Below are 21355 nucleotides of genomic sequence, written 5' to 3'. Positions count from 1 at the left end.
AAGAAAAAAGAACGATAAATTATTAAAGCCTCCAACGTAAATTGAAATTTTCATTCCACCCAATTAGATTGAAAAATGGTATTGATGTGCAAATCTCACATCACCTGTCTACTTGCATGGAATTACATAATGAAAGAATCACTAACTCCTAGAAAGAAAGCAATTCTCAAGATGACTTCTTAAATTAAATCTTAAACGTATTTACTCACTATCTAAGCAGGTATGCAAATAAATAAAAGGGAGTTGCTGAGAATAGTTCACCGGATACATGAAGGAAAATTGCTCAGAAACAATTAAATATAAACAATGGTTCTAGTGAAATCAATGGAAATAATAGGATGAATGCTAGTCAGTGTTGCCACCAGGCTGATTATTAGATAACTGAAGATAAGTGGAGTGAGAGAATTTAGGTGGAAGGGTCATAAGTGGCTCATCTCCACTGAGCTTTCTGTAAGCAAGTCCTAGGGCATAACCTAAAGCTCGTGCAACAGGAACAGCAACTGCATTTCCAATTTGGCAGTACCTATAAAGTACCACAAGAAAAAAGAAAGAACCCGCCCAATTAACAACATGAATACTTGGTAAAATGCAGGAATAAATAGGAGACTATTTTCAGTCTCTGGCTGCTACTAGGGAAACTACAAAAATAAAGACTGCTTCATGCAAATAAAGTAACAGATTCTAAAACGCATCCATACTATTTTATAGGCTTAAAAACATTTTTAATCCTTATAAATAGAGTCTGTTTGAATAAATTTCTCCAAAAACACTTGTAGAAGAGAAAAATAGGAAAGAAAAATGAAACAAAAAGCTAATTTGTAAAAGCTATTTCCTATTAACTTCTCCAAAATCTTATTTTTATTTTATGCAAAAGTTTGTTTTAGCTTATGAAGATGTTTGTTTCAATTTTCTTTTCTAATTTTTCTCCTATAAGTGTTTTTAGAAGAAACTTATCCAGACATATTCACACTAAATTTTGGTTTTATACCAAAAATATGTTTAGCTCTGTAACCATTGCTTTTTGAAAATGAAAACTTTTGATCCCTGCCATTACCATACATCCCTTGAGTGATGTGAAAAAATGGATTCTCAACTCACTATTAAGTGAAATGCAGCATCTAATAAACCTATGACAATGCTCCTCACTATTTAATGGTTTTGTACCTCTCTTTTACAGTCCCATAGAATCTATAATAATCAGGAAATCCTTGCAGTCTGGCAAATTCTCGTACAGTGAGGACTCGATCCTGCTCCGGATGTAGTACAACCTACAATATTTTGAAATATATAAGAAATCAATTTGTGTGATTTCTATAACAAATCAAAGACCGGGGTAAGACCTGATTATGACAACTTGGGAAGGTCAGTGCAGTAGGAAGATTCTCATCCCACCACAACCGTGCAAATGGTCTACATGGGTAAATACAGATTAAAAGTCATTCAAATGTAGTAAACTAGTAAAGCAACAAAAATCCCCAGATATACTATATTTGAAAAAGTCACCTCTTAGACTTCCCTTGCTCATAAGTGAAGCAATAATCTGGGACCTGAGACCACATAGAATAGACAGGCAAGATTAATTGAACCTCATGCAGTTCTAAGAATGAATTACGAAACCTAAACAGATAACCTCTCATTGAAAACCCTGTAACTTCAACTGCTTGGATAAACCATCTATTAACATCTTATTTTTCTTAAGAAGTGCTCATAAAGATTGGTATAATATAATGACATAATGGATGCCACAAATCTCTTCATACATTTCACTTCTTTCAAAATTCCTTACAAAAGCATCAATACTGATATACAAACATTGAAGATCAAATAGTTATATTTGTTTTTTATTATTAAGGTTCTTTAGTTGAAAGTTGACTAAAGAACGTGGAACTAATGTATTGAGATATAAGAAAATAAATAAAGTTGATGATCAATAAGCTACTTGCTTTTTTATGAACAAAGACAAATATGTTGAAAAATAGCAAGCCAATATCCAAGGTAAAGGAAAGAATAAAAGGGTGCATAACATTTTGTAGTCTCCTTATTGTTTTTCCCACTTAATAATGAGCAACTAACTTACATTTTATTACTATTTAAGTCTAAAATATGATTTGGAATGCAGAAATTAATGCTAATTCAGTGGTCATATAAATTGTCTTAGCATTAGAGATGATGGGGAGCAGTCAAACTAATTAGCATTTTAATCATATAGCAATAGACACATGTATGTAAAATACAGACAAATAAATGAAAATGAATATAAACATCTTTCTATGTACAGAAACAGAAAGACCCACCAATGGCTTTCCAGATGGTAGCAAAATTGGTTTCTCGGCCGGATGCCGCCTAACCACATTGTCAGCTCCTACAATTAAGCCAGGCAGATCACGGAAATTTGCACCCTACAATTACATTAGATTAAGGGTGAAAAAGGGATGAATCAAAAGTGTAACACATGAACTTAATCTAGACTACAACCTTGCGTTTTGGAATTTGACAAACACGTAGGTAGTCATCTTCAAACAAAAAGTAGGGACGGTGATCATACAATAAAGGCCTTTTCTCTGTTGTTCCATTTGAAGTTGTCCCAGTCATCTCTACTCAAAATGAATAACAAGGAAACAAGATGAGTTGATGTTTGGTCCAAAGACCTATAGCTAAAGTTCACAAGAGAACAATTAAAAAAGAGAAAACTACTGACAAGATTTGCAGATGAAATGCCTACAAAGAAATCATACAAACACTAGTGATTGAGATGAAGTCAACTACGCTTAATAACTTGAATCTGAGACAAATAAATTTCAAGCTTTAATTTTTATATTTTAATTCTCTAGATGAATGAAGAGTCAACTAGCACAGAGAAATGTTGCAGTTAAAAACCATACCACATAGAAATAATTTTATGATTAGTAAAAAATTATTATTCGAAGGAAGGTGCTATTACCATACTTAGTTGACCGAATATATCTTTGAAATTCTGTTTCTGGAGGATTTCGATATGGCATTTCATCACGCGTTTCAGTGTTTTTGACCTATAATATTGAGTTAATTTAAAGTCATATGGAACACTAGCAAATATTAAGAAAAAGGCTCACCTAAAGTAAGTGTCTAAAGTGAGCAAGGGTATCCACATTAGAATCTAAGTGAGTTAAGACCATGAAGCACTTATGATAAATGAAGGGTACCCTTTTACACTTAAGAGACAAACTCGCTTTAGAGGAGTCTGCCCAAACATAAAAAATAATAAAAAAATCAAATAAATGTAGAACAGTACAGCAGGAAGATCAGAGATGGCATCTTGAATAACAGTAGCTTTCTCTAATTCATCACGAGGTTGGTCTTCATCATAAGCAACAACATTGCGCTGCATATAAAAACAAAAACTAGTGAGAAATGTACAAGACTGCTGATAGAATTACACTTAAGCATGAGGATCAATACATCAAACTCTGGTGGAGGCCAGTATCGGACGATAACATCATGTGTTGGCAGTGGAAATTGGGGTATAACCTGCTAGAGATTAACAATTAACAAATCATAAAAAAAATATAAATATTTCTTCATTTTTTTGGGTAAGCTATAACAATTTCTTCAAACCCTAACTTAAAAAATATTACTTTTCAAGTTCTAATACAAAAATTGACAATGAATTCAAGGGATTTGATTAAAACTTACAGAAGATAGTAATGTTGCTAAAGGAGTGCCTTAAGTAAAAAATGATTGAAAGTTGTTCAAACCTAATTAGAGACATATGTGACCGAATCTGTGTGTTTTTAACTACACCCCAGAGGTTTAATTATACAGGAGAAATACATTAAATGTGCACGATGAGAAAATATTTAGTTTCCCTTAAACTATTATATATTTCCTTAATATCTTATTTTCAACACTCCCTTCAAGTTGGAGCATATAGATCATATGCACCTAGCTTATTACAAATATAGTCAATTCTTGGGCCCCTGAGTGACTTAGTAAAGGCTTTTGCTAGTTGATCATTAGAGTTGGAATCCTTCTAGGATGAAGTAGTTTGTTGTGTACCTCATCCATGAGATAGGAAATTTACCGCTGAAAGGCTGTTTTTAACCGGGAAAATAATTTTTTAGTTTATAACTAGAAATTTAAATTTAAATTATTAAAAAAACAAAATCTGGCATGTCGTAGGCGTACTCCACGGAGAAGGGTTTGTCCAGCGTGACCTTCTAGAAGAGCGTTTCCGTCTCGAGCGGGCTGAGGCCTGAGCCCAAGGCTGAGCCCGAGCCAGACTGGATGCTGGACGGGGTGCGGACGGCGGGGGCAGAAGCCGATCTGTTGTTGGCACATGGTGAATGTGGAGCTGGCGACGACGGCGAACGAGTGGTTGAGGTTGGCGATGGCGGTTTTCTTGTGGGAAGGGAGGGATGATTTTGCAGATGCCGTACTTGGAAGCTTCCTTCTCGATCTTGAATATGTAGCCAATTGGATGTTGGGTGACTATTTTTTTTTTTCTCAGTTTTTATTTTTTTAATCAACCTTTGAAATCATAAAGATTTGATTTTGAATAAAAATTAATTTTTTTAACAATTTGCTTCTGATAATGTTGTTTTAATCTGGTGGTGGTTTTGTAACCAGAAAAAGAAATCTACTAGTGGTTGATGATGTTGTTTATCGTGAAAGAGAGACGGGGATGGTGGTCAGAAAATATTCAACAATGATTAGCTCCGTTAAAGCATATAGAGGAGGAGTTAAAAAAAAAGAAGGAAAGAAACCTGCTAAATAAGTTGTAAGTAAGAAATCACAACCGTTAAATTGTTTAATATTATATCAAACGGTTAAAACAGATGATTCATGGATATACCACCTATCTTGGTACTTCATCCTAGAATTTTCGTTAGAGTTGATGAACTTAATGATGGTTTATCATGACTCAATTTTTTCTATGACGAACTGACAGTCTACCTCAATGTTCTTGGTCCTTTCATGAAAGATTGGACTGGATGCAATGTGCAATGTGCAATGTGGCTTGATTATCACATATCAGGGTTGTTTGAATCTCTTCTTCAACTCAAAGTTCTTGTAGGAGTTGTTTTAACAAAATGAGCTCACAAGTAACTAAAGTCATGGCTCTATTTTTTGCTCCAGCACTTGATCTTGCTACAATTGTCTACTTCTTGCTTTTCCAGGATATCAAGTTCCCTCCAACCAGAAAACAATAGCCTAAGATGGATCCCCTGTCATTGGGTGAGCCTGCCTAGTCAGCATCTGAGTAGTCAACTATTTGAGTGTGACCCCTGTCTTCATGTAACATGCCTTTACTAGCCTCGTATAATGTATATAAGCATTCTAATAACAACGTTCCAAAATGTTCTTAACATAGGGAGTTCAAGAATTGGCTTACTACATTGATAGAAAAAGCAATAACTAGTCTGTTGATTGTAAAATAATTTAATTTTTCCACTAATCTTTAGTATCTTCCATCAAATAAGGGCTCCCCCTAAGTTGGCACTAGTTTGACATTGGGGTCCATAGGAGTGTCCACCATAGGCATTACATTTAGTAAGCTAGTTTCTTCAAAGATGTCTTGATAGGAGCTTAGATAGTCATTTGAGCCTTGATGGGCCATTAGCACATCAGTCCTAAAGTGTGGAGAAAGAGCATTAGCCCTTTGTAGGAGCTCAGCTCAATAGTGGAATATCCATTTGAATATAACCTTTTCTTGTTATTCAACAGAAATAACACAACAGTGACATTCTCTTTTCTTTTTAGTGTTCATTATTATACTTCTGTTTTGCTTTGTTATTCTCTATATGGTTCTAGGTTTGTAACAATTGGTTCAACTTGCTGTATAACGCAGGGCTCTACAGTTTAAAAAAAAGGTGAAAGGACCAATGATCTAGGGTATAAATGCTACCGAAGAAGATGGAGGCCAAAGTAGATACTCTGGAGAACAAGGTGACAAACAGCAAAACAACACTTGTAGCAATGCAAGCGAAGGTAGATGAAAATTAGGAGAAGTTGATTGCATTAATTACAAAGAACATGGAGGGTGATAATTAAGAAAAACTTACAAGTATGATCACGTAAAGCATTGAATCCTGTCAAATTAGGTTGTCGAGTGTGAAGAATTTACAAGGAGAGACATTGGATGAATTTTGTCAATCAACAAAGAAGGTGAAATTGCCATTGTTCACCGAAGAAGACTCAACGAGATGGATTGCACGCCGAAGTCTATTTTCATGTACGAGAAACAAGTCGGTGAGCTTAGCACAACTTTGTATGAAGGGTTCAACAATCCATTTCTTCGAATCACTAAATGAAGAGACAGAGTTGACATGGGAGCAATTGAAACACGAGTTGTTAGAACACTATGGCGAAATTGACAAGGGGGATATTTTCGAGCAACTTGCGGCATTACAAGAAGTGAGGAGTGTAGATGAATATGTACAAGAGGTTGAGAGGTTATTTGTCAGGTTAGTCGCTTACTCAATGACCAATATTTTGGATATTTCATCCATGGATTGAAGGAAGGAATTCGAGAGAGTTCAGAGCATGCGTGCAATAGGGCCTCTGCCATGATCACATTTGATCAATTTGGCAAAGAGCAATTGAGTGTGAGTTGAAAGAGAAATTGGGTTGGACGACATCACAAAGTTGAAGAGGAAAGACTAATTTCAACCACAATTCCCACTACCGTTCCACTCCACATAGCTTGATACAAACCCATAGTGTGGGACGCAATAATAGTAACTAGTGGGTCTATGTCTGAAGGGGTAAGGAGGTTAACCACTGAGGACATAATAGAGTTGTCTCCAAACAAGACTAGGTGCATGAATGGCAGAGGCAAGGACATCAAAATAGAGATTTAAGGCATTTGTCTTGCCAGGAATTAGTGGAGAGAAAACAAAAAGGATTTTGTTATAAGTGTGGCGGACCGTTACATCCTCTCCACCAATTAGGGGTGTTCATGGATTAGATTTTTGAAAAATCCAAACCAAATTGAACCAATCCATTTTATAAAAACGGATCAATTAACTGATCCATTTTTTATAGAGTAGATTGATTTGATTTTTTTTAAAATATCGATCGATTTGTTTGAAATTGGATCAGTTCAGTGTGATGCGGTTATCCATTTTTTACTCATATCGATTGATTTTTTAAAAAAATTGAACCGAACTGAACCAATCCACTTTGTAAAAATGGATCAGATAATTGAACTATTTTTGTAAAGTAGAATGGTTCGGATTTTTTTTTTCAAAATGGGTCAAATTTTTCAATGCGGATCAAATTGATTATGAATCGGTTTGGATTTTTTACACACCACTACCACCAATGTCCCGATCGCCAATTGAGGATTATGGTGTTAGATGATGTGGAAGAAGAAAAAGGTGAAGCTAATGTCATTGCTATAAAAGAATAAGATGACGGAGAGGAGAAGGGTGAGTGTAGCATGATGAATTTAGGCAACTTATGCACTGATAAGGGGTGGAAACCACAAACTATGAAGATCCGTGGGACAATTAAATGGTTACCCTATTCTTATGCTAGTTGACAGTGGGGCAACCCACAACTTCATCTCTAAAAAACTAGTGGCAGCAATGGATTGGCCAGTCAAAAAACACTAAAGCAATGAGAATTAAGTTAGGGGATGGATACAAAGCCTTGGTGCAAGGAGTTTATAAGAATGTTGAGTTGGAAGTAGGGAAAATTGTGGTAGTTGTAGATACATTTCTCTTTGACTTAGAGGAAATTGATGTGATTTTGGGTATTTCTTAGTTGGCATCCTTAGGAGGAATGTGGATAGATTGGGGTAAGCAGTGCATATAGTTTCAATTCAACAAACAATGGGTGGAGCTTAAAGGAGAACCTAATGGTTATGCAAGCCATTTTAGCTTTGTAGGCATTTGTTGGGGAATCAGTGAGGTGCACCTTTCAATTCCATTGGAGAATGAGAATGGAACAAAAGGGATGGAGGAATTATTGGAGTTGATCAAGAAATATTCGAATGTTTTCAAGGAACCCAAAAGTTTGCCTCCAAAAAGGGAAAAGGAACATACCATTACCTTATTTGAAGGACAGGGACCTGTGAATGTGAGACCCAGTCATTACGCACATCACCATAAAAATGAAATTGAAAGACAAGTCAAGTGAGGTGCACCTTTCAATTCCATTGGAGAATGAGAATGGAACAAAAGGGATGGAGGAATTATTGGAGTTGATCAAGAAATATTCGAATGTTTTCAAGGAACCCAAAAGTTTGCCTCCAAAAAGGGAAAAGGAACATACCATTACCTTATTTGAAGGACAGGGACCTGTGAATGTGAGACCCAGTCATTACGCACATCACCATAAAAATGAAATTGAAAGACAAGTCAAGGAGCTACTGATTAACTACATGCTGCTCAATTTTTCTCTAAATTAGACCTCAAATTGGGTCGTCATCTAGTGTGGGTCTGGGTTGAAGATATACATAAAACAACATTTAGAACTCGTGAAGGACATTATGAATATTTGGTAATGCGATTCGAATTGATGTGTTGAGAGAAATGGTAAATGGAAAGAACATATTTCTTGTGTATTGCAAAACAAAAGATATGTTTATATACAAAGTAGTGGGCCTAGGCCCATGAGATAAAACTATATCTAACATGATGAATGCACCTTCCACTTTCCAATCTCTCATGAATGAAATTTTTAAAGTCATGCTAAGAAGGTATGTGTTATTTTTCTTTGATGATATCTTGGTCTATAATCTTGACTGAGACACCCACAAGCAACACTTGCACAATGTTTTGGAGTTGTTACAAACACAACTAGTAGTAAATAAAAAAAAATGTCATTTCGCCCAAACTGCTTTTGAGTATTTGAGACATGTTATCTCAAAAGAGGGGGTAGCCATGGACCCTAGTAAAATTAGAAGTGTGCTTCAATGGCCTATACCCAAGAACGTAAAAGGGGTGAGAGGTTTTTTGGGTTTAACGGACTATTACCAAAAATTTATTCAAGATTATGGAAAACTAGCTAAGCCCCTAATCGAGCTCACAAAGAAGGATGGGTTTCAATGGACTTAAGCTGCACAAGAGACATTTGAGTTACGCAAGCAAAAGATTACCTCAACCCCAATGTTAGCATTACCTTATTTTACTCAAGAGTTCACCATTGAAAGTGATGCCTTTGGTCAAGGTTTAGGTGCCATCCTAACACAATGGCAAACCAATAGCTTATTTTAGTAAAGCTTTGGGAGATAGGAATCTATCCAAGTTAGCTTATGAGAAAGAGTTGATGGTTGTGGCTTTAGCTATCCAACATTGAGACCCTATTTACTAGGTCAAAACATTGATTGAAAGAGCTTACGTCAATTGTTGCTACAAAGGGTAACAACCGGGGATCAATAAAAATTGGGCAACCAAATTGTTAGGATATACATTTGACATTGTTTACAAGCCAAGCTTAGAGAACAAGGGTACTGATGCATTGTCACGAATGTATGGAGAGGGGGAATTCAATTCTTTGATACATCATACCAATTGGATTAAGGGAAGGAAGGTGATAGAAGGGGTGCATGAAGATGAGATACTCAAATATATGATCAAGGACTTTTAGTAGGGCAAGGAGACGAAGTAGGGATTCTCTTATCAAAATGGGGTTTTGTTGTATGATGGGAGGTTGATCATCTCCAGTAAGTCTCCATGGATCCCTGTTCTACTTTAGGAGTTCCACTTCACATCACAAGGAGGACATTTGGGGTTTTACAGAACCTATCATTGTGTGGTAGCTAATTTGTATTGGATAGGCATGAAGAAAAGCATTCAACAGTGGTGATGGAGTGTGATGTTTTCCAGAGACAAAAATATTTGGCTATAGCTCTTGGGGGCTTATTACAATTGCTGAATATTCTTGAAAAAATATGGGAAGAAATTTCCATGGGCTTCTTAACTGGTTTACCTAGATCCAAAGGGTATGAAGCGATTTTGGTGGTTGTTGACAGGCTTTTTAAATATAGTCACTTCATTCCTTTGAAACACCCATACATTGCTTGAACAGTGGCTAAAATTTTCATCAAGGAAGTGGTGAGGCTACATGGTATTCCAACATCTATTAAAAGTGATTGAGATCCAATTTTTGTAGTAACTTTTGGGAGATATTCAAATTGCAGGGCACTCATTCACAGATGAGCATAGCATACCATCCTCAAATGGATGGACAAACTGAGGTAATTAATCATTGTTTAGAGACATTCCTACGATGTTTTATTGCAGACCAACCTAAGACTTGGGTGCAATGGTTATCATGGGTTGAGTACTAGTACAATACTACTGTACATGCATCCATCGAGACCACACCCTTTGAGACCATCTATGGGGGAGCACCCCCTGTCATCATTCATTTTTTACAAGGGGAGACCAAAGTGGAAGCAGTCCAAAGGGAACTCTTGGATAGAGATGAGGCATTGCGACAACTCAAATACCATTTGCAAAGGGCTCAAAATAGGATGAAGGTTCAGGTTGATCATAAGCAGCAGGAACAAAATTTTGCAAATGGAGACTGGATCTTCTTGAAGTCAAGACCTCATGGATAACAAACAATAAGAGAACAAATCTGTTCAAAGCTGGCTCCTAGATACTATGGTCCATTTCAAGTCATCGAAAAGGTTGGGGTTGTGGCTTAGAGACTTAAATTGCCTGATTCATCTCGAATTCATCTTGTATTTCAGGTGTCATTGTTGAAGAAAGCCATTGGAGACTATTGGGTGGAGAAGGAACTTCCTCAAGGAATGGAAGGGGACTCTGCACATTAATATGAACCTATTGATGTCCTCGTTACTAGAACAGTGACTAAAGGAGGAGATTCTATCCATCGGTTGCTAATACAATGGAAGGACAAGGCTGTAGAGGAGGCCATATGAGATGAGGAATTCAACATTTGGAGTTAGTTTCCTAATTTCAGACTAGAGGACAAGTCTAATTTTCTAGAGGGGAGCAATTATAGGACCTTAGATTGTCATTTGGGCCTTGATGGGCCATTAGCACATCAATTGACCAAGCCTAAAGTGTGGAGAGTGTATGTCACGAGAAACAAAAGAGGCAAAGGGGAGAATGTTGACGTGGCAGAGAGAGGAGTGGAACAATTTGGGTGGGGGAGTTTTCTATTGTATTGGTAGAGTAAGGGGGGATGACACTTTTGGGAACGATTCAAGAAATTAGTTATGGACAGAGAGCATTATCCCACTGTAGGAGCTCAACTCTGTGGTAGTGGAATATCCATTCCACTGTAACTTTTCTTGTTATTCAGCAAAAATAATACAACAGTTACTCATATACTTTTGTTTTGCCTTGTTATTCAGTATATGGTTCTGGGTTTTTAACATGTCTAGAGCATGCTTCCTTTGAGAAATTACCGGTCTGTCTTTGGATTAGGCCACCTCAATACCTAAGAAATACCGAACCTTCCCATGGTCCTTGATTTGAAATTGTCTCGAGAGGTATCGTTTGAGATTAATATTATAATAATGTCATCCACAATTCCACATCTATAATGAGGTAGATGTACACTTGAGGGCAATGGCAATTGGCGGTAGAAGACGCAATGGTCGACTTCTTTAGGAGTCCGTCCAAATTGTTGTACCATAGTGTGAAATTTGCCAAACCAAGCATGAGGGATCTGTTTAAGTACATAGAAGGGTTTGTGAAGTTGGAAGACCATGGTAGAGGAAAATACAATATTCAATTGAAACTGCACAGCAACCCACAACTAACCCCAACTAACAGAAAATTAACCGAATGAAAATCGGTGTACAATATACTAGGACTCTGAGAAGAGCTCACTATCACTTGACCTTGTATTTCCTTTCTAATAAATGTTGTAAGTCAATTCATGTCTTCTTATACTAACACTCGGTTGGAAGTACCAATCCACATTGTTAACTATTTGAAGAAAGCTACAAGAAAAGGGATTGTTTATCAAGATCATGGACATATGAAGGTGGAGGCTTTCTCTAATGCAAATTAGGTATGGTCTCTTATGGACTGCAAATTTACCATAGGCTACTATGTATATATGGGAGGTAATTTGATCTCATGGAAAAGTAAGAAGCATAATTTGGTGGTGAGATCCTGTGTAGAAAGCTATGGCTAAAACAACTTATGAGTTAATATGGGCGAGATAGATTTTAGAGATGGGATTTACCAAGCTTCCATATATATCACATCAAACCTAGTTTTTCATGAAGTAACAAAGCATATTGAGGTAGATTGTTACTTTATCCGAGAAAAGATCCAAGACAATCTTATATCTACTTATGTTAAGATAGACAACCAACTAGCAGATGTTTTTCCAAAAGCATTGAATGGGATGTGTAGTGATTTTATTTGTTACAAGTTGAGCATGAATAACATCTATGCTTCAACTTGAGGAGAAGTGTTAAGAATTATTGTTAAGAATAAAGGGTTTTAGTATGTATACGGGCTTGGCTCATATGCTTGTATATACTTAGCTTAGTAATATGAACATGAGGGCTGCTACACATTGCAGTGTATTCAGTTACGGTTTACTCATTTGTCTCCCTCTCTCTTAACAAAACCATTGATGGATAGAGACATAAGCTTTCTCGTAAATTTGGGTGGATTAAAAAGGGCACAATCTTTCAAAGAGATTACGAGACAGATGTTTGTATTAAGTTGTACATCTATCAACTTTATTACCTAACACCAATTTCTAAAACTAACCTCACTAGGATGAGCACCCCACAAGAAAACACGCAATCGAAATTGTGGAAGACCATAACATCCAGCCGCAATGATTCCCAGTCTTGCTTGGTAGTTCATATGTACCAAACGACTTAATGCATATCTTCCAAGTGAACCCTGGTCAAATCTCAATATGTCAACCACATTCTCCATTAACACATACCTAGGCTTCAAAAATTTCACCATGTCCATGAAAATCACAATCTGTCGATTCCTTTCATCATCCAATGGTGATTCAGAGTTTCTATAGCGATTATATCCACTAATTCCTTGACAAGGAGGACCCCCACAAATAACATCAACTTCACCCTGAAATAATTTAAGCAACAGTTCCTTTCAAAATGCAAAATTTATCGAGATTTTACCACATCTACACTTTAAATAGTAAATAATACTACTTACAGGAAGAGGCAAGATTTTTGATTTCATCCCTTTCCTCACAAAATCCCGTATGCTTTCCTTACACTTACTACAAATATAAATAAATAAGTACTGATGTCTGAGAACATTTAATATCATCAATCACATCAAAGAGAATCAAGAAATATATACCTTAAGCTTTTAATTGGTTCCCATGTGTTTTTACTTGCACTGCAACCCTTCCAATGCACCTATGAAACAACCATGAGAATTTAATCATCGCCAATTTATGAACCAAAACATTATTAGAGATTCAATAGGGTAAAATATGGGTAAAAAAATAAATAGTAAAGGAAAAAATTTTCCATGTTAACAGGGGCTGATGTTGTAAAGTTAGTAGTACTAAAATTAAAGATCTCTGACAGCTAGTGGAATCCTAAAACCCCCAAAAGAAAAGGATCCGAGCTTTGTAAGAAAAAAAGGCTGATTTTATGGGAGGCCAACCATTTTATTCTATTCTGTTAACAGAAAACTGAAGGTAATGAAAACCCATGCTTTAACTCTCACTAATACTTATAAAATAACAACAACTTTGACTAACACTAATTTCAGAAAACTCATTTAAAATATATTAAGTTTATAACGTGTACATGTGTATACAAGTTAAGAAATCAATTTATGCAAAAGATATTACAATGATATGACTTAATATTTAAAAAGTTCAAGCTTGAACTATGTGAGGATCCAATTGCAAGGTATGAAACTTAAGTCCCACATTGGAAACATGAGATTCTAGTATAGGAGATACAACCACTAGCTTTTCTGGCATGGTTCTCCTAAGATTCTTATCAAAACTAATCGTGTAAAATCTATGTTCAATCTGATTGCCTATCATATAATGCAGGAACACCTTGGCTCACTTAAACACACAATCCATGGACAGTCAAAGCATTTAAATGTACAGTAAATGTTTGCATACCTATTTTTTCATTAAAATGAATTTACAACCCCATCACTCAACTTTTCTTTCTTTTTTCTTCTACCCATGGAGGCATGAGACAAGCTTTTACACTTGCATGCCTTTTCACAACAATCATCTCTCTTAATTAGAGAATTACGCAATTAACTAATACAATTGAATTTGACAAAATTGCAAGTGCTACTCATTCGAGGGTCACATGACCATCACTCTATCCAACAGCAAGTAAGCAAATATGTGTACAAAATTATTTCATGAACAATAAGGTTTTAATGAGACAAATGAATACCCAAAAGTTGACATGGGATTTATTACCTTCAAATATAGACCACGTTTCCCAGTTTCATTGGGATCACCAAAGCAAATATCAACAAACTTAGAAACTTCAAATGTGCCAGCGGCAGTGCCATGAACTTCTGAACTCAATTGTTTCTTTGCTCCTGAACAATTGGATCGAATTGGAAATGTTCTTTCTGCATCAGTGGCATTATACCGTTTGCATAGCTTTTCCCACTCCTTCAATAGTTCCAGAAAGTCCTCAGCAGATTCATTTCGCACCTATTCAATGAATGAATATATTATCTCAGCTGTGAAAAGTTACTATCAAATATCTTTGTTGTAGCAGAAGATTGTCAGCACTCACATGCGTGCCTGGATGGTTTAGTTTCAAGCTTTCACTAGCAGACTTGTCACTATCAACAGCCCATTTCTGAGAAAAACAGCAACCAAAGCAAGATCAATGTATCAGAGCAGATATTTAATATAATTCTTAAATAGGAAGAATTTCATTAGAGAGAAGGAATTCATTTATAGTACCGTGACAAGGTTAACTGATGAAGCTTTAGCACCTAAGCACAGTCCAGTTGACATGCCACCACACCCAGAAAAGAGATCTAATAATGTTAATTCTGTCTTGTTAAACTCAGAACGGGGTAGAGTCTCCGTTATTGCAGAGGCATCTGTTGAGAGTCTCTCTAGAACAGTGGCTGGGGATAACTCATTAGTCTTGACAGGATTATCTAAGGCAATAAATTGACACTTTTTAGATATAATCTTAAAAAAAAACACAACATATATTTGAATAAATTTGTTGGAACAGTTCAACACGGCTAATGTTGATCACATAAGAACATATGAAACTAAGATGAGAAGTATTTGAAATATTTTGATAGGAATAGGAACTGAGAATTAGGGGAAGTTATGCGTATAAAATAACTGCTTTAGAAATCAGATCTGTATTAGAAATTCCAAGATGACAGTTATGTTTAAAAATCACTGCTAGACGCTAGTAGTTAGTTTTGCATCAGAAACTGCAGGACAGCAGAGCGAGTTATGTATTAGAAATATATCTGATAGTAAAAGGTGTAATTAAGAGTGTGAAGTAATTTTCAGTTAATGGACTCTGTAGGTTACTTTTGTCTATGGGACAAGTGTGCTGCTGTGTTTGTGTAGTTGGAGACTTTTTCTCAAGGACAGCAAGTGTATTGTTGTATTGCTTGTGATTTTAGTGTTCAATATTGTCTTTTATTAATCGGTGCTCTATCATATCGCTATTAAGTTAACACTATCAACATTCATTGCGATCATGTGAGAACCAAGCCTTCATTGCAGGCCTTTAACATTGACTGTTGTGGACAAATAATTGGTCAAATTTGTGAAACCCAATCCACTCACCAATATCTCGCTAGAGCATGACTATATCATAGAATAATTTAGACTTTAGAGTATCCTAGAAATCATCTCTTAGGATTATTTCCCACTTGCCATGTTTTCTAATACTTTGTGCTTTATTTCCTTATGAAGACTATTGGTATAAATAAGGAAGAGTATTTTAGGCTTTATTAACACTTTACATCTTATTGTAAATCATCATAGTATACAAGTAAAATTAAAATTATCTTTTCTCTTTATTCTCTCCTATTTCTAGAACATCAAAATGTCAACAAGGGGATATATAGATACTATGCATGGAAAGATAATAGATGTCAGAAGTATGCAAAGTTGTATACAAAAGTTATCACCAACTACTAAAAGCAAATTTTTGTACAAGTTTTAAGGTTCCCCAGCCTCCTATTTCTTTTTCCTTCTCCAGTGATAGATCAAACAAGAAAATAATAAAAAGATACAGAAACCGATGACCATAAGCATCTTGGGCTCCTTGATCACATACCTGTTGGTATGTTGCGGAATGAAGAGTAATCCACGCAATATTCCATATCATAATAAAAGTCAGATGGTGAAATTGAAGCCAACTTCAAACCAACCTGCAACAAATTGCACAAAAAATTTGGTAGTATATACAAAGACTGATGTTTAAACCTCAAAAATGACAAAAGAAATGAATGAAGCATCTGATGCAATTGTGAAGAAACCAATTAAGAAACACCCTAACAAAGATTTGTCATACCCTAGGTGTTATTTGAGTGACATTAGCTTTTCCTATTATACAATCTATTAAGTTATCATTCATTATTGAAGAATAGAATAAACGCCTCTTGTCATGAAAACCACCTTCGTCTTGGACAACCTGAAAATCAAATGGAAGAAACAGTCACAACATATCCTTTCACAAGACTAAATAAATATCATGACATGCTCAATACTCACTGTATCTTGAATTCTGTAAAACCATTGGACTCGGATATATTTTTGACCATGAGTTGTTTGGAAAAATTCAATAATCTTGCCAACATGATTTTGTTCTCCTTCCCCCTGTAAGAATTACTCAAGGTGTAAGTATAAATTGCTCTCATTATGTTCACATGAGATTTTGAAGTTCACAGATGTCAGACATCCACATGTTACCCCCACCAGCTCTACAATAGACAGCAGAAAGACTAAGTAAAAGGATGTATTCACATGCATATTAAAAGGACACTCACTGCACCTTTGCTAATAAGGTTGATGAATTTGAACATATACAAGCAGTTATGATGATGATGGTCTCAATATCAAATTTTAAAATCTTCTATTTAATGCGTGGAAACTCAACATCAGTAACATCCAAAAATTTCTAGGAATTTTCATGGAAAATATCTTGTACATATGAATCTACACTAGGGGAGGAGCTTTCTTTTCCAAGGGGGAATATAAAGATCAAAATATTAAGTAAAACCAATAACCAAAAGATTCATAATGAATTAATGATTAACACTTCCATAAAATACAAATTAAAAGCAAGAGAGTATTTCATTGGGAGAAAATGAATAGAGGAAGCCATAATGAATCAACATTCTAAAATATCTTTACAAGGGGCTACTCTCCTTTTTTTCTTTTTATCATATTAAGCAGTAGCATTTTAAACTAAGAACTTACTTTTATTAATGCACAATCGCCAAGACTAAAAATGCAATTCCCAATTTCAGCCTGTGCATAATGGCATTCGACATTTGCAATAATCTCATCTTCTTCACCCTCGCTATAAAATCAACAACATCAAAAAGAAATATATGGGGAAGAAATTAAAAATGTATCAACTGAGAAAGAGTGCTAGAATACACTAAATGAATTTATGAATTGGTTAATACTTACTTTATTTTGAAAATTTGGTCTTTACATTTTTTGTCCTGCAAGCTTCAGAAGAAAAATCAGATAAAAACATATAGAAGAATACAATGTGTTTGGATTAAATAGAAACTAGCAGGACACTTTTCATTTTTTCGAAAGTAAAAAAGAATAATACAGACATGAAAAGCATACTGAAATTCTTATAGCATGAAAAGTATACTGAAAGAATCAGGTCCACAACCTTTAATTCATAACGCCATCCCCATCTTTTCTGAGCTTCATCATCAGGTATTGGATCACCAATGAAGGAAGGAATTCTTTCTGAATCCATACTTATCTTAGTTGAAGAAGTAGACATTTTATATTTCTTTTTTGGTGGGTTGTCATCTAACTCAGGCAAGGCAAAGGAATTAGAAGTTGTTCTGCCATTTTCATCCCAGGATGTGGATGTGATTGCTTCTGAAGACCATCTCAAGTGTTTTGTATCATCAATTCCGGGAGTAGAGCTTCTTGAGATGGTTTCAACCTCAAAATGCTGCTCATCTGGTGAATTAGACAATTTAATGGAAGTAGAAATCACTTTTGTATTTTTCTTCTTTTGGTGAACTCCTTTTGATGTTATTTTCCCCTGAAGAACATTAATTTCCATGTTTTCATTCCCACTTGAAGATGAAAGTCTTGGAGATCTCCTAAGCTCCAATGCACCATACCGTTTCACATCAATCTTTTCTACATATACCTCACTTGATGGATTTAATCTTGGGGACTGCCTCAATCGCTTCTCATCAAAGAACTTCCCGTGAGAACTTCTCACCATTCCAGGCTTGGCATCTGAATGAATATTGAAACCATTGCTTAATCCAACTCCAAGGTCGTCCTTTGCATGGGACATCAACCTCTTCCGTGGTGAGCTCTTTTCCTGAATGCATTTCCCATCCAAAATTCACATTTCACATTAGAATGCGTTGATGTCACTCTTGTGTCAACGTGTTGTTAAATATTATACTAGAAAAAAAAAAAAGATACATAGACAAAAAATGAGGATGATTAACAGAGAAGCAATTGGGCTTGAGGACATGGGAACTAAAGTAACAAGACCGAGAGAATCAAAAGTAATTTGAAAATAATAATAAAGTATTATGACGCGGTTCAAAAATAAATATAGTAAATATGCTATTGAAAAAGGACCATTCAACAAAATCATAAAGAAGTCACACCTTAATTGGTACTCATTGATCAACAACCCGAGACAAAATTAAACGTTGACATACTGCATCTGTTAAATTTATTCAATATAACAGTTGGATTGAAAAATGACATCAACCAGATAAAGAACATAAATTTTCAAAAAAAAATAGAAACTACCTGAGATTTGCTCATAATGTTTTATCCTAATGTATAATATATTTTTTAAAATATAAATAAGTGTCGATTATTAAATTGTACATGCATGAATGTCCGATATATTTACATTTTCGTATATCATGCATAATAAGTTAGATAATATTATATGATTAGCAGGTTACAAAAACAAAAAAAAAAATGATTCGCCGGTTATATTTTTTAAATACTAGTACACTTTCTTAAAACAGTTTTAAAAGGGTATTTTTTTTTTATTCAGACCTCTTTCCATTAAATAATTAACATTAAAAAATATATTTTCAATCTCCTAGAGTCCAATGACTTCCTCTCAAAACATAGCAAAAAAAAAAAAAAGAACTCTTGTCATACTGCTTTCTAATTTTTAATTACTTAAAAAAAAATTTGAATTTTTAGATATATTGAAATATATTTCTTCCCGAATAAAAAGTTTCTAGTTTTGTTCCTACCCTAACTTTTGTAAAAACAGAACAAAAAGGGAAAAACTGATATAGCCAGTAGCCAGCAAATAGATTTAACCCTTTTAGGTATCTATGCTACAGACGCTGAAACACATTATTTCATTTTTCGGCCAAATCATAAAAGCGAACTTGCATTTCTGACAAAATAAAGCATTATTAACGGCAATCCAGACCCCAAAATTAGCAAAAGGAAAAATATATGCATTTCTCACATTACATATAGACAAGGTAGCCCCGTAACAGGTTAAACTAAAATAATGCATGCAACAATCCCTGCAACACTCGAAAAAATAAATATAAAAAAAAAACAAAAAAATGTTCCAGGATTTCTTAATTTTCAGCTAAAATTGAAATATTTTTTTTGTGCATAAGCTAAAATTATAATTATTTCGTCCTCATTTTTTTTATAATTAACAAAATTCGTCCCTCACAAGCATGAGAATCAAAGCCATCGTTTTTCAATATCAAAAAAACCGAAAACTAAAACACATTTTAGGTGAAAAAAAAAAAACAAAAGAAAAAAAAAATCAACATGCAAAGCAAAAGGACAGTGAGTGACACGCACCTCAACGAGTTGAGGTGTCGAGAATCGCGAGGAGCTTCTCAGAGATTGCCGTTCCTCCGGCGACAGCTTCCGCTTCCGCTTTCCCTTTCCGGAACCCGCATTGGCGCTTCCCGCGGCGGCCGGAGCTGAGCTGAGCCTGGGAGAGCGGCGGAGAGGCTCCGCATGCGGCAGGCGCATGTCGACGGCGTCGTTTCGCAGGCACAGGGTGAGGGGGCGGCAATCGGGTGCATTTGGGAGCACGGTGAGGGCCGGGGAATTCAATTGGGGATCTGATTGGGATTCATCGTTTGGCGTTTCCTGCGGCGAGGTCATGGCGTTTCACTTACAGAATTGACTCAATGCTGAGATAAAGAGAGTTAATTAATGGAAGAAGTGAAAGAAAAAAAAAAGAAAAAAAAGTAAGAGTAGAGTTGGTGGCGAAGTGGTGTTGCTTTGGACTTGAAGTACCCTCTAACTAACCCTCCTATCAAGGGCTTTGCATGAGTTATGACAACTTTTTATGACTAATTCATCTAGTACTAGTACCGTGTAGTGCAGTCACATAATTTTTAACGTCTTTCATTAATATTTTTTTTTATTGTGGATTAAAATTTATTAAATTGAATAACTGTAAGAAAATGATGAATTATAGGTTTTTTAAATAGGATTTTGAATTTAAATTTATGTATAGTAAAATATGGATATATAATGAATTAGTGTATTTCATCAATTACTTATTGAAGTAAAAAAAAAATTCATAATTAAAATTATATTTCTAAAAAAAATAATTAATGTAAAAGATTCTTTTAATTTAGTTCTTGCATAAAGAATTGAGCTAGTCTTTTAATTTAATTATTTTCAAAAGGCGAGAGTTTGAAAGTATTTATTTATATTTGTTTATCCAATGAAAATGTTCTTTCTATCACACTTCCATTAATATACAATTTTTTTTATAATTTATTAAAAGTTACAAAATAAAGAGAGTTATTAAAAAGGTAAGAGACCCATAAATTTTTATATTTTTTAATAAATTTAAACTCTTTAGAAAGAGTGCATTAAAACAAAAAGTGTGTGAAAAAAATGTGTCGTTAACATTTTTTTCTTCTAAAATATCTGCAACTGGTTTTAAATTGCTTAAAAGGAATATAAAATTATATTTTTTATTACATCAGAAATACTTAATGATTATTTTGCGTAATTAAAATTTGTAATGTTTAATGAAATATATTTTTAATACTTTTATGTCATAATTTAATTAAGTATTTATTTAACATGCATCTTTTTGCTTCTAGAAAAAAAATCGTAAATTTAATTATAAAATTTATCAAAACAAACAAAGTGAATTTATTTATTCAATGAATTATCTATAAAAATACTAAAGTAAGTTAAAATTCTATTTTATAATATT

At 34.8% G+C, this 21355-nt stretch overlaps 1 protein-coding gene and 1 long non-coding RNA gene across 3 annotated transcripts; one reads left to right on the top strand and one right to left on the bottom strand.

The window, feature by feature from the left end:
- Positions 1-37: 37 nt before the first annotated feature.
- On the bottom strand, positions 38-20447 carry LOC109808733 (DNA (cytosine-5)-methyltransferase CMT2). 2 transcript variants are annotated; one of them, XM_020371851.3, is made up of 22 exons: positions 19969-20445; positions 17804-18481; positions 17587-17621; positions 17371-17473; positions 16663-16767; positions 16463-16582; positions 16226-16319; positions 14872-15074; positions 14699-14764; positions 14371-14613; positions 13269-13327; positions 13119-13185; positions 12696-13025; positions 3439-3507; positions 3272-3361; positions 2942-3029; positions 2476-2594; positions 2295-2399; positions 1504-1547; positions 1341-1410; positions 1165-1268; positions 38-523 (listed from the first exon to the last, which is right to left on the bottom strand). In XM_020371851.3, the coding sequence occupies exons 1-22, from the start codon at positions 20278-20280 to the stop codon at positions 346-348; spliced, it is 3282 nt and encodes a 1093-aa protein (XP_020227440.1). In that variant the 5' UTR covers positions 20281-20445; the 3' UTR covers positions 38-345. The 2 variants fall into 2 exon arrangements, with proteins under 2 accessions (XP_020227440.1, XP_082931189.1); XM_083075063.1 differs by lacking the exons at positions 1341-1410; positions 1504-1547 and having other exon boundaries at positions 19969-20447.
- On the top strand, positions 3836-8607 carry LOC109808734 (uncharacterized). Its single transcript, XR_002240619.3, has 3 exons — positions 3836-4463; positions 4606-4756; positions 5828-8607. It is a non-coding gene; the product is annotated as an uncharacterized LOC109808734 (long non-coding RNA).
- Positions 20448-21355: the final 908 nt, after the last annotated feature.

Source organism: Cajanus cajan, chromosome 5 (genome assembly GCF_000230855.2).
Source record: "Cajanus cajan strain Asha chromosome 5, NIPB_CcT2T_4, whole genome shotgun sequence".
Lineage (NCBI taxonomy): Eukaryota > Viridiplantae > Streptophyta > Magnoliopsida > Fabales > Fabaceae > Cajanus > Cajanus cajan.
This window is presented reverse-complemented; position numbering and strand designations above follow the sequence as displayed.